Here is a 13,980-nt window from a genome sequence, read left to right as displayed (position 1 = left end):
CAGTCACAGTGTGCACGGACAGCTGGAGTCGAGGAAAGATCTCCTTAGGCTATGGAGTTACAAATAACCTCTAAATACTGTACCTGCTTGCCAATATCTGAATACTTCAACTTCTTGCCAAAAACTTGGCTATTTAATTGCAGAATTAATGCATATCTTTAATTGCGGAATAACTTGTTTTAAAGTTTAAAAATAAATGTCCCTAATTTACTGTATTTTTTGTTAACTATGGTGATGCTTACAGCTGAGTATTGATCTGTGATGTTTCCAGCTAAGATGTCACCTGAATATATGAAAGTTCTGGACTGGTTAGCCATTCTCTCTCTCACTGATGAAGACAAAAGATTTAACTGCTTTTGATGTCAGCTAAATTAGTGCATGCTGCAGTTACCTACTGTACAGTTCAATTTGCTGGTTATATCAACACTTTGGAAGGCTCCTTAAATCTCTTCAACAGAGAAAAAAAAAAATCTGTTACTCTGGAGTGTAAAAAGAAGTGTGGTAATAAGGCACCCTAATCCTTCTTGGATCTAAATTACGTAATTATTGGGAATGTATTTGTCTAATGACTGCATTGTCACTGTAATTTGTAATTGCTGGGTTTTTTAACAATCAAGCTAAACCCATCTACAGCTCTTCACCTGTGAAGCCCATTGCTCACTGTATTTGGTATGAGTTCTGTGTAGATACAAACTATTATTGCTGCTCACATTTGGCAAGCAACACTGTGTCTGCTCACAACTACTGTAGAAAATGAGTAATGGCTGTTAATAAACTTGTTTGCTCTGTTTGCAGTAAGGATAGAGATCTCACAGTAATTGGACAATCATGCTGCAGTGCAGGAGTCTTACATGACAAAGATTGAGGGAGAACTTTCCCTATGGGTGTTTACCACTAATGGGCATTAGGTTTCATCCACTCTCCATGAGCTACTATAGGCTTTTGAAGAATTGGGGAAGGTATAAAATTAAAGTAATATTTCTTCTGAAGTGTTCTAGGAGAGATTAACAGAATACAAATGAGACTTCACTTTTTAAAAAAGCGTTTGCTGAGCTGTATCACCAAGATCCAGTGATGGGATATGTGAGAAACAGAACCAATTTGTTATTTTAAAGCCTCCCAAGTAGGCAGATTTGTCTGCAATTTACATACACACTGGCAATGGGTGATGCCTACTGAACGTTCTGCTTCTCTTTCTGTCCAGGAGATTACAGGGGTGAGAAGTGAGTTCAATTTGTAGGCTGGAGGCCACTAGCTTTGTGAAGTGTTTTTCTGTGGTCCTCAAAAGAGCTTTCTCCTTGTGGGTGTCTTACTGTAAGTTAATTTTACTTTGCAGGTCTCCAGCCTGAGTTTCCAGCTAGTAACTGAAACTGCAGATGAAGCTTTGAGACTTACTAATAGTTTCTACTTGGAGAGGAAAATGCATCTAACAAAATGCACACTAAAGTCGGACAGTATCCTGCATTATATAGACAGTCCAAAGTCAGTCCAGGTATATTTCTACTTCCCTTGAAATCAGCGAGAGTTTTGTGCTGATTTTGATGGTGTCAGGATTTCACTGTGGATTTCCACTGTTCTCCTGGGTACAGGAAGCCCTAGCTTCTCCCTGTGATGCTATGCAGTAAATACTTCCCAAATAAAATGTTTAAGGCTTTTCCTTTAAGTGATTAGACATTTACAGAGGACTGTTTCTATAAAGTAATGTGAATGTTGGTGCATTTGTCATATTGGTGCTACAGAGTACTTACAGCACTGAGCAGGGACCTCTGTATGGAGGCATCCAGCACAGGCACAACACAGTGGCAGCTTTGTTTATTCTAATAATGGAGGAAACCAAAAGGCAAGTTGATATACTGCTGAATCTTTCCAGGAAGAAACACAACAGAGGTTCAAACTGTTTTATCTAAGCATGAAGTGTTAAAATTCCAGTGTCCTTAAGCAAGTGTCAGAGAATGATAAAGATATCTTCATGTATACACAAGTACTGCTTATTATTGCTGTAACAAGAAATTGTTTGTCAAAGATACAATATGAAAGCATTTGACAGTCTTCATATTTTCTCTTTCAAATAGCATAGATTTTTATTTTTACTCTTAGGTGCATTTTTACATTGAAATGAAAGCAAACTGCTACTAGAATACTGCATTGCAGATGGTTAAAGTCAAAGCTTGCAAACAAAAGGGTCCATTGAAGCTTGAGATCTAGGCTTAGCAAGTTCTTAAGATCTTGATGTTTACAAGAACATTGAATTCACTTAAACAGGAATCTTATCATTGGATTGAGCTATGATTTGGTTTTTCCTATGTTGCATGGTTAGAGTGGAGATGCATAGGAATTTGTAGGATTTGAAGAATGGTAGGAAAGCCAAAAGAGCTCCATGTATGCATTTGTTCCCAATTTCACTACCATATCAGTGGGCAGACTAAAACCTGTATGTGTGTAGAATTCACCAAGTATCTTGCACAAATTGAAAGGCTGATCTCAAAAATGAGAGCTGTGAAAACATCCTTGTATGTGGCAAAAGAGTCCCCAGAAAAATGTTAAAATGTGACTTTAAAGGCTTAGTGTCCAAAAGTCTATTCTATAAGTTAGGTAACAGATAAATCCAGACAGATTGTTATATTGGGCTGGGTTGTATTTTTCATCAGGCACCTCTGTCTTCATTTTAAAAACTAATACTGCTACACAATATTCACAGTTTAAGTGAATATTTTCAGTTTGCTTGTTGTGTTTATCTCTCCTGCAAAATCTTCTGTGACAATTTAATTGTTGTTTTTCTATTTGAAGTTGTGCATCAGCTTTCTAAATAGTGTATTGAAGTATGAAGGCAGATATGTTATTTAGAAGAAGAATTGTGCTGCTTGTCACTGAAGAAACAAGCTTTACCTGAAACCTATACCTTCATAACAAACTTGCAGAAAACTGAATGAATGCAAGCTGTGGCCAGGCAAAAGTGTCTTTTAAAAGTATAGATGGCTTTCCCAGATGTTTATTTAATAATGAAGATGATGGTGAATCAATTGGTAGCAGTCACTGCTTGAAAAATACTTATTCTGTTTGGTAGGCTGTATGCCCTCCAGGGAGCAGAGTTTTATAGCTCATTGAGACATTAAATAATACTACTTGCAAAACCTGCATATAGACTTTAGTATCTGCTTTCCTGGTAGTAATCTAACTCTTCAGACAAGGCTCTAAAATTGTTCCAGATTCACATTGCACACTTGTAATTATTTGAAATTTGGAAGCACTCATCTTTAAGGCACTGCCTGCTGGGAAGGTTCCACAGGCAGCATTGGAAAAAAACATGAGCAGATCTAGGAGAATCTAGAAAAGTAGTTCTGGGAAAAAAGGGGAAATCTTTTTACAGAGTCTTTTGGGCATCCCTGCTGTAAGGGGCTACTCAAAAAAGAGGGGCAATGAAGTAACTTGAGTGCTGTCAGTGAAGGCAGCTGTCATTCAGACTCCTCAGTCTCCAGTGCAAAATACTCTGGTGTGGGAGAGACTCTTGGTCAGCAGCTCACTGGCTAAATGCCACATTTATTTGCAAAGACAGCTAATAGAAGTGCTGGTCTTGCAAACAATTCTGCAGTTCAATAGAACAGGCTACTCTGAGGGTATGGAAATGAGTTTGACCTCCTAGTGTCAAGTTCAGCCACATTTTAAAGGAAGGGCCATTTTAAAGAACCATTGTTGAAACATTGCAGCACCTACAATGCTTTTTAAAAGAGATGTTGAATACCCAGAGTACCGAAACTATAGTAAATAACCCAGTTGTTGGATTTCATCACTGCCATAGATGGCAACCCGGCTGATTCAAAGAGATTTAAGTGTAATTATATTGTTTGCTCCAGTCCTGCTTATAGAAATTACACCATTCCTTTCTGCATTCAGAATTGTTTATGTTCAGTGGCAACATGACTGTTTTTAAGATGTCTGGGATATTTTTGTCTACAATGCAATGCAGTCTCTGGGTACACAGTGCCACGTTTGCCTGTCTCTATCTACATTACTAATTTTTTTTTCCCCTAAATGGCAAACTATTTCCATAGATTTACTCCCCTGAAGGTGGGGCCCAAAGTAAGAACCAGGCCACTATCTGATTTTCAGTGCTGATGTACTGACTGCTTGCAGTGAGCATCTTTCTGAAGTCCATGGTTAATCAAATACGTCCCACATAATTCTGCACACTGCACTGTACTTGTGCAGACCAGCAGTCCTGGGGTGGAACTGACAGGAAATAAAGCTATACTGGTTTCTCTTCAGCACATGGCTTCAAATATGGATGCACAAAATTAGAGTTGGGCAATTGACATTATTGCAATTGGTTTCATAAAATACAGCTCTAGTAGGTGGCTTAACTTTAAGTTGATTCTTGTAATCTTATCATGTGCTTAGTTTTTACATTTTTTATATCATTGTAAATCCTTGGGAATGAGATCTCACAATCAGACCTTGTGAGATCAGGGTCCTTTAGTCATCATACAGGAATTGTGAATTGTAGTCCCTAACACAGCTAATGAGTAGCAGTTTTCATCTAGGCAAGTCCTTAAATATGATAGGCATACTTGATTGAATATAAAAGCTGTGTACTAGAGGCTCGCACAATTCCTCTTTTGAGGAGCCAGCATTTAGACTTCTGTTAAAGGCACAGCTTTGTGGAAAGTGGGATTATAAACAATCCACTGGATGCTATGTGCTTAAAATTTTTAAGTTTTTCCTCCATCATCTTTGTTCTGAATGAAAATTTGAAGACAGGTTATTGCATAATGCATTTAGCTTTCAGAGCAGAAACTGCACATCTGAAATAATTTTGAAACCTCTGCCTGCAATTATACATCTTTCTCCTGCAGGTAGTTGATGTACTGAGAAAAGACAAGTTTGATTATGAGGGATTGTATGCGTAATGTTTCATTGAATTGTATCAAGCTAGAGCTTCCATGCTTAAGAAAAGCATGAAAATTGTGTAAGAACTGTGATCCAAAACTGCCCTACAGAGGAGCAGAATTAGGGATACTTTTATAAAGAAAATAACTATCAAATTATCTGTACTGTCTATACTGATTATGAAACTATCCCTTTTATTGTTCCTTTGGCTAGTTAAGATTTTGCTTTGTTCTAAGACCATTGCTATTTTGGTAAACTAGATTTTACTTATTTCTCCAAAATTTGATATATTAAATAACTATTGACATTTGAGCAGTATAGAGAATTTAACTGGTAAATAATTTTTTACTAACATTGCTGAGGATATCCTTTCTCCTGTTATTTTAGATTTTAATGAAAACATTTATTTTGAAAAAATATGCTCATTATAGGATTTCTGAAACTTAGATAACTGAGGCATTTCTGAAACTTATGTAACTGAGGCACCCTAAATTGCAAGAACTACCAGCTAAATCCTGTATTTTGCAGGGAACTTCAGGATTTAACAAGTTGTGTGAAGTTGGTTATAAACTTTGTTCTAATATCAAGTAAATATGGGGATCTTTTATAGGCAGTAGATAATCCTGTCAGTGTACATATGGCAAGTCTATTGGTGTGCTGATTGTGGGGCACACTGCCATGCCTGATGAGTGGAGTCCTCTGTTGAAGGGATCACTATGAAATTTTAATGCAAATACATTGTGATTATTTGTTCTCTTTTTTCATTTAATGAAATTGCTTATTTCCAACCCCAAGTTGCAGCCTTAACACTGCTGTAAAAACCCTCTTTTACATCTTTTTAACATTTCCATCTAAGAATGGAGGGATTAATTGCATCTGCTAGATCTGTTTTCATTGCTGCTTCACTATATTTTCACTTTACTTGTGGACTTAACTGCAGTATGTATTTAAATATGAACAAGAAGAGTAGTAAAAATGTCTGCAGTAGTATTTTGTCAAAACCAGTTTCCCATAATTTTTTTTCAGTGTTTTTGCCTTGCACGATGTTTCTATTCATTATCCCAGGTGTCTGTAGACAACATCCATAGCCTTAAGTAATGGAACCATTTCTCCCATTTACAATTTCAACTTGTTCAGCCTTGATATTCTTGCCTTTGGAACTAATCAATGATATTGTCTCAAAGTGTCTTTAAGATCTAACTGCACGCTCAGACAATGTATAATGTCAAAAGTCTGTTGGCCATAGTGTAGTTATATCTTAAAGGACCGCTTAGACTGTTTAGAATTCAGGATCTTGGGTAGACTGTTGAAATGTATCAGTACAAAATCAAACTGAGGAATAATAGGCCCTGTCTCTGTATGCTGAATTATATCTAGTGAGGCCTGATAAATTCTCCTTCTTGTTATTTATTCTAATAAGTTGGTTCTATGCATGTTTATTTTTAATACTTATTAAAAATATTTCCACAAAATATCCAATAGCTAAAGCCCCCATGAAATAAAATATCCAATAGCTAAAGCCCCCATGAAATAAAATATCCAATAGCTAAAGCCCCCATGAAATAAACTTACAAAACTTTTCTAATAGCAAGTGTTTTAGATATATGTTTTATAGAAATATATATGCTTTTTAAATGATGTTTTGGAAAGGGTGAAAAATGAGGGAAAAGGTGGCATGTCATGGCATCTACAGCAAACTGTCTTGTTTCCCTGCCTGTCTGAACCCACTCTGCCTCAGCTTTTTCTACCCCAATCTCCTTCAGCTCTGATATCTCAAGTTAGCAGGGCCATTCACTTTTCCTGCTTTTGGTAAGCCAAGTCCTTTGGCTTTTCGTTCATTGTCAAAAATAGTGATATTTTTATGTTCCACATAAAAATGTGTGTGTATCCCATCAGAGACTGTAGCAGGTTTAGTGAGTGCCATGGAGGGCAGCTGGGAGAACTTAAAAAGATCAGCCTGCCTGAAGATGTGCAAGATGGCTGTTCAGCATACAGCTCTCTCCAGAAACTATGCAAGTTTCTCTTCTCCCCTTCCCAGCACAAACGTTCTGAGGGCTTGGTCCTAGGGAAAAAAAAGATTGTCAGAGCTAAAAATACAGAATGTGTCCAGCTCCAATACAGAAAACTGTCTGTATAACACTGAATATTTTAGTGAAGACAGGGAGCCAAAATACAGTACATATCCAGGCAGGAGGAATGCAGAAAAATATCTGGATGCATTTCATGCAGTTTCATTGGACAGTAATATAATAATAATATAAAAAGTGGAATGATTTCAGGAAAGGGTTGTGAAAAATACAGATTTAATGATGACCAGGTACATGTTTCTGGAAGGATGTTTTTCTGTTGCAAGGCAGCTTTTCTGTGAGAAATTCATTTCTCTCCTATCTACCCTGCTGAACAAGTGGCATTTCCTTCCCTGTTAACTTGTAGAATTTCTGCAGCTTGTTATCTGTCTGCTGTAATCAGGGTGCCATTAACTATCTGATGATTTCTCTTGCTCTTTCAGTTAGAAAGCAGCACACAGCAAGCACAATTAATCTGTGTTGTACTCAAAATGACCAATTAGATTTTTTGGAACAGAATGCTCAAGAGCTTAGTATATGCTAAAATGTTGTCTATGTATGTGAAATATAAGCCCATACCAGAGCAAGTCCAGTACTGGGAATAAGACACTTGCATTTTCCATTTGTGCCATTACGCACACAGCTAATCTGGGATTATATGGATAGTCCCATAAGGTTAGCACATACTTCAGATATTAGGTAAATATCTCAATTCAGCAGATGCCTTCCTGTAGTATCAAGGATTTGCTAGCACATTGTTCATGAGTTTGGTTCTCCTTAGTTATCTTAGGAATGGAGGAACCAGAAAAGGGGAAGAAATTCTGACAGGGACTGTCAATGTATGTTGTTTGGGCTGAAGATTTCAGACATGGTTGTTGTAATTTATTGTGATGTAACTTGTACTTACTGTCAGAAGTCCTCAAAATTAATTTCCTTACTGATGTGAGTGGAACACACTTGCAAGGTCTGCTTCTTGGAAATTCTATACTTGAAGGAGACATAAGGGGTGTTTTTGACAATTCTTTATTGTGGGGAGAATTCATGGCAGTCCCTTGCATTTTACTGCGGTATGAAGCAGAAAAGGAGAAAGAGATTCCACAGCAGTTTTACACACAAGATCTACTTGCATATAATAGAAAATGTACTGGTGGCCAGGATGCTTACATTATTTCCAGTAACAGTATATACATATTTTATGCTTTATGTGTGTTATAATACTCTGAATGTTAATACTTCATTGAATAAATACTCCAACAAGAGATTTGTGAGCTTTATAGCATGCACCTAAATCTTTTCATATGACGATCATCTTGAATTTCATGTCATCACAGAAAGGAAATTGTGTGTTACACTTTTACTCTTCGCTTCATCAATTCTAGTAACTTTGTATTTGGTATTATTGTTTTGAAACACAGTGTTTGTACAATACTCAACAGAGTAGTATTTTTTAATAATTAAAATTTGGTGGATCTTTTTTTTCTTAACAGAAGTTTTGACGTTGGGCTGCATCGCTTTCTGGTCAGGTAAGCTAATACTTTGAATTGTACTCCCATATTCTGGGGTTTAACCTCAGCAGGCAGCCAGGCCCCATGCACATTAACTCCCTGCAGTGGGATGGAGGAGAATTGGAAGGGTAAAACTGAGAAGAGTTGTGGGATGGCATAACAGTTTAATAGGGAAGTTAAGAGCCGAGCCACACACAAGCAAAGCAAAACAAGGAATTCATTCACTCCATCATGTGTAGTGGTGACTTGGGATGACAAATGTCACGACTCGGAACATTCCCTTGCTGCTTCCTTCTTTTCCCACCTTGGTACACCAAGTGCGACACCATATGGTATGGGATATCCCTTGGGGTCACCTGTCCTGTGTCCCCTCCCTCTCATCCTCTTGTGCACCCCCCAGTCCACTCCTCTGTGATGTGAGGAGCAAAACAGGCCTTGGCTGTGTGTAAGTGCTGCTCTGCAGTAACAAAAGCATCCCTGTGTTTTCAGCAGCACTGTTTTCAGCACAAATCTAAAACACAGCCCCTCACTAGCTGCCGTGAAGGAAACAGACCCTATCCCAGCAAAAATGTTAAAAAGCGTTTCTGTTGTTATAAATAGAAATCACCATGTGAATTCTGTATTACTTTATATTTTCTATGCTAAGTTCTTCTTTTGTCTTCTGTTGATTTTCTAGTTTGAAAAACTTTAACTATTTGTCTTGGCTATCTACCCAGTGTCACTCTCTAATGAACTTCTTGAGGAAAACATGACTTAGGAAATTTCAGTGGCTGTGAAAATCTTAATTTTTCTTGCACTGAAGACAGGCTTTTAAAAGCTCTTTTCACTGGTAACTCTACCCTTCATACCTTGTAAAAAGGGCTTGAATTTTATAGAAAATTTGGAGTGTGGGGGGAAGTCCTATATTCTCAACAGAAAAACCAATTAATTCAAGGTATGCAATGGACTGTTCTGAAGATGAATCAGGAAAGTGGAATAATTGTTTGAGTGCTTTGGTTGATATTTAGAGGGATGAAGCAATTAAAGAAGGGCACTTCAGCAAGAAAAGGGAGGTTAATGCATTTGAATTCTACACTGAAAAACTGTTTTTGCTGTTTAGAGTTTTTTGTGTGGGCAAAATCAAAGATGTTCACCAAGAATGTGTTTGCCTTCATTTTTAATAAAGTAACCTATTACCATCTACTGATCTTTGCAAAGAAGTGTAGCGTGTACCGTGAAGGATGAATTTTTCTGTGGTCTTTGGGCACTTAGAGAATGAATTCTATCAGTTATTTCATCCACTGAAATGTCTGTCAGTGAAGAACTCTACCTTGGAAGAATGAATCCAGTATGTATGAGCCAGAGTATGCTGTTTGGGTCCCACCATAAGGATCAGGTGGTGTCAGCCTTTCCTTGAGTTGGCTTTGCTTCTGGACTCTTTATTTTAGGCTGTTGTGTCATATTTCCTAGATAAAGACTGTCTTAAGCCTACACACATGAGTCCTTGTGGCTTTAATGCAGTGGATTTTGGCACCAGATATGAGATCATACAAGCCTTGGTCACAATGAAAATGAGGCTTGTTTTAAGGTTGCACAGGCCAACCCACTTCTCATAACTTTTGAGCTTTGTGTATTTCTTTCTGTGTAACATTACAATGTTTAACAGATAGCTCCCTTCATAAAGGCATTGTGTCAATATTACTGAAAGTACTGTTTTAGAGTTCTTAGACTACTGAATATATAAGTTGAGGTATCAGTTCTACAAAATTAGTTACATCTATATTTTGACGAGCAGATTTTGTTTGTAAATAATCATATAAGAAATTGTAATCATCATATTGAGACATGATTTTAAAGATGCTACTTTATAAAAGAAATGGAGTGTCCAAGAAGGTTTTCTGGGTATGCATACAGTTACTTAACCAAGAGTAGAATCATGGTAAGCATTGATGTACTAAGTTTGAGACCCTGGTAATGCTTCTGCCATAAAATATTTTTATTTGCTTCATACAAGGAGTGTAATAAGATACTATTGTCTCATACAGCATTGCTTTACATCTCAAGGAGATGCAGTATTTAAGTTGTATGTTTGTGTGATCCTGGACTGCAAATAGTCATGGAATTGGCATGAGTTGAATGTCATCTTTGACTCACGTATGATTTTTTTCAAAGCCAACTGTGTCCTGTGCAGTACCTCTTCTAACCTTAGCTTAGGCATTTTCAGACTGTTACCTCCTCTGTTAATTACTCTGTTAACTACATCATCTGCCTTCTCTGTAACTGTGCTGCTAAGGAGGAAGTCATTTTCTCTTCTGAAGTACTTGAATGAGTTTTGCTTGGTGCTTCCTTAACTAAAAAAAAAAAATTCCTTTTAGTGGATGACTTTGGAGTAGGAAACAGACTTGGTGTTAATCTCTTCTGTTGGTCTGCCTTGTGAATTTTTGAAAGTTACTGCCTTTTTTTGCCTAGACAGTCTCTGCTCCCGAGAACTTGCAGTTCATCTCCTGTGTTCATAAAGTATCTGTCATATATGTTATACTGTTCTCTTCACAGTTTTCATTTCTGTGTGAAATAAAACAGTAGGAAAGAAAAAACCTCAACCCAAACAACCCTGAGTTGCAGGAACCATTGAAAGTCTATGAGGTGGGATTTGAAATGAAAAAGAAATGATATTGTTTTAAGTATAATGGCTCGACTCTGCCATGGAACAGGGAACCCAGTATATGACACTTGCAAATACAAAGTGCAGGGCCAACAAAACTAAAAATAGTCTCTGCTAAAAGGACAATTTGCCTAATTAAATGCTGATTGAAGGAACTAGGACTGTATGTACTGTTAACCTGGTATACACAGTCAGTGGCTTCCCCAAGTGAAGCATGACACAAAGTAATAAGGAGAATTACAACTACACAGGGTTTTTTCTGCATTCTTAGTAAAAAATTATTAGAAAGAATTTCTGTCCACCCATCTATGTCTTGAACTATGCTTCTGATACTATTTTAAGATAGCTTGGAAAAGTTTAAAAATCTCATATTTTCAAATGTACTATGGATAGGTACATATTATACTGTAATGGCTAATAATGTGTTATGACTTGGACTGAACTGGATTCTAGGACTAGATTTTTAATTACTCCTTGCAAGCTGAAATCAAGTGGTATCAAGGAACTTATATTTGTGAAAGTAAAGTGCAATTGCGTATGTGGAGATCTGGCTTTTGAACATTTGTTAGCTATACCATTATATTTGAAGCAAGAATCCTGGAAACTCACTGGAGAATGATTAGTACTTTTGTGATGAAAACTGAGGTTTGGTAGTAGTAATGGAAAATATACTACTATACTTGGAAGGTTATTTTCCCAATGTTTTCACATAATGATATGAAAGAACTTATTTGTTACTACTTTAGGATTACCAAAATTATTCATCATGTATTTAAATCACGTGAGTACAGCACAAATGTAGTAATATTTTTCCAATGTGACTGCAAGAAAAACAACCGTTTTTCTCCTAAATCAGAGCATTCTCTGAATGGAGCAATAGATGTATTTTCAGAGTTAAAAATATATAGAAATAGCCTTTAGCATAGCAGTTTAGAGGAGAAAGAGTAAGAGAGGCTGCCTGTTGCTCTTTGCTCACTAAAGCTATTTTATCTAGGCATTTCATTCAGTGCTGAGAACAGGGCATTGGATGAAATAAAATTAACTTGTGGGAATATTTACAGTCCTGATGCCAAACAGTACTTCCTTTAGGACAGCACTGATGAAGACAGTGGGGAAGAATAACAGTTCCTGCAGGCATGATTCTTTTGAAAAATCTCTATGCTTTTAGCTCTGCTGTGCCTTTGAAAAAGTGTGAATCATACTCATTTCAGTACAGATATGGCTTTGAAGAGAGCTGCAGGACCACGCACCCCCAGTGTCTCCAAAAGGCATCCATCTGTTAGCAGTGCTCTCAGCTCACCCCATGGTTTGCAATTACTTTAGCTTGTTTAGAGTTCCAGGTTATTTAGGTTAGCTTAGTCCTGGGTGCAAAGGTACTCTGAATACATAACTTGGAAATCACCCACTTTTTTAGTTTTCTCAAGTAAAGCATGGCATAGTTTGCCTCTAGGATTAAAATCTACTGTGTGGTGACCTCTACTGATTTTTTAGTTAGGAAAAGGACATCTCTGTGTAAGGGCAGAATGATCTCATGGTGAAAGAGGGGATTATGGTTCTAACTAAGCTATGATAATGAAAGAAGAAATGGAAAAATCTGTTCATCATCTGGCTCAATTTCTGTATTAGTTTGCTGTGGAATCCCATGGGATCCCACATCTTCAAGCCATCCCAAGCCAAAGAAATCTATGCCCCTGCTTAAAAAGAAACCCAAGCAGACCTTTTTATCACTGTATTGAAAAAAAAAACTCCACAAAAACAACTGACCAAAGAAACCCCAACACACCCAAAAATTTCACAATAACAACCCCCAAACTTCTGAGCTTCCCCTTTCTCTTTAATGCACACAGGTCTTGAAAGGTCAACATACCCTGCAGCAGTTCTCTAACTCCATTTCTAGGTAAGCTCAGTGGTGATTCTTGGCTCCAACACAGATTGCTGGAGCCAGATTCTGGCTCCACAGCTGGACACAGATTCTGTGTGAGGTTCAGTGTAACACATGGCACTCTCTTGGGAACCAAATACCACTGCTAATGCTGTTCCATTTCTGCTGTTCTTTTGAATGTAGCACTCCGTAAAATACCATTGATGAGCTACTATGTTGTAGCTGGGCCAGACAGCACAGTATTAATGAGATTCCACTTTTCTCCAGCAGCATTGATAAAGGTATGTGTATAGACTCTTCTGCCTTTGAAAGTGCTAGCTATCCCAAGGATGCATTCTTTTTTCTTTGTTTTGTCAAGACATTTGACTTTTTGGTTGACTCTGTATCCTGGATACCTAGTGAGCCTAAAGCATACACAGCAGTCATAGAACCATACAAAAGTTTTTGTTCTAAGGGACCATTAAGGATTGCCTAGCCCATCCTACCCTGTAATGAGCAGGTACAGCTTCAATTAGGTCAGGTTGTTCAGGGCCATGTCCAACTTGACCTCAAATATTTCCAGCATGAGGTACCTGATGCCTCTCTGGGCAACTTGTTCCAGTGTTTCATTGTAATAAAAAATTTCTTCCTTCCATCTGTTTGAATCTACCCTCTTTTAGCTTGAAGCCATTATCCTGTGCCCAGTTGCAGCAGGGTCTATTCAACAAACTGTCCCCATCTTTCTTATAAGCCCCTTTTAAATCTTGAAAGGTTGCAGTAAGGTCTCTCTAGAGCCTTCTCTAACATGAACAGTCCCAACTCTCACAACAATGTGTGCCCAAGCTGTCTTCTGAAGCAAACCACAATGTTTTCCCAAGAACAAAAATCTGTGTATGGTTCTGGGGGTCCTTCACATCAATAGGCCACTCGTTTCTCATAGGTGGTGTGGATACAAATACACCAACTTTGTCTTCCTGTGCTGTCACCTTGTAGTTCCTTAGTAGTTTTTACCGTTGGAACTTC

General features: G+C 37.6%; 1 protein-coding gene across 4 annotated transcripts in view; it reads left to right on the top strand.

Annotated features, from left to right (window-relative positions):
• HHAT (hedgehog acyltransferase) overlaps positions 1–13,980 on the top strand; it is a 139,201-nt gene that overhangs the window by 25,529 nt on the left and 99,692 nt on the right. For all 4 annotated transcript variants that reach the window (XM_053939415.1, XM_053939413.1, XM_053939412.1 and 1 more), the window contains one exon: positions 8,438–8,473. In XM_053939415.1, coding sequence (XP_053795390.1) covers positions 8,438–8,473 — 36 coding nt within the window. The remainder of the gene's footprint in view (positions 1–8,437; positions 8,474–13,980) is intronic.

Source organism: Vidua chalybeata, chromosome 3, assembly GCF_026979565.1.
Source record: "Vidua chalybeata isolate OUT-0048 chromosome 3, bVidCha1 merged haplotype, whole genome shotgun sequence".
In the NCBI taxonomy this organism is placed as follows: domain Eukaryota; kingdom Metazoa; phylum Chordata; class Aves; order Passeriformes; family Viduidae; genus Vidua; species Vidua chalybeata.
The sequence above is the reverse complement of the archived record's forward strand: the minus strand, read 5'-3'. Positions and strand labels throughout refer to the sequence as shown.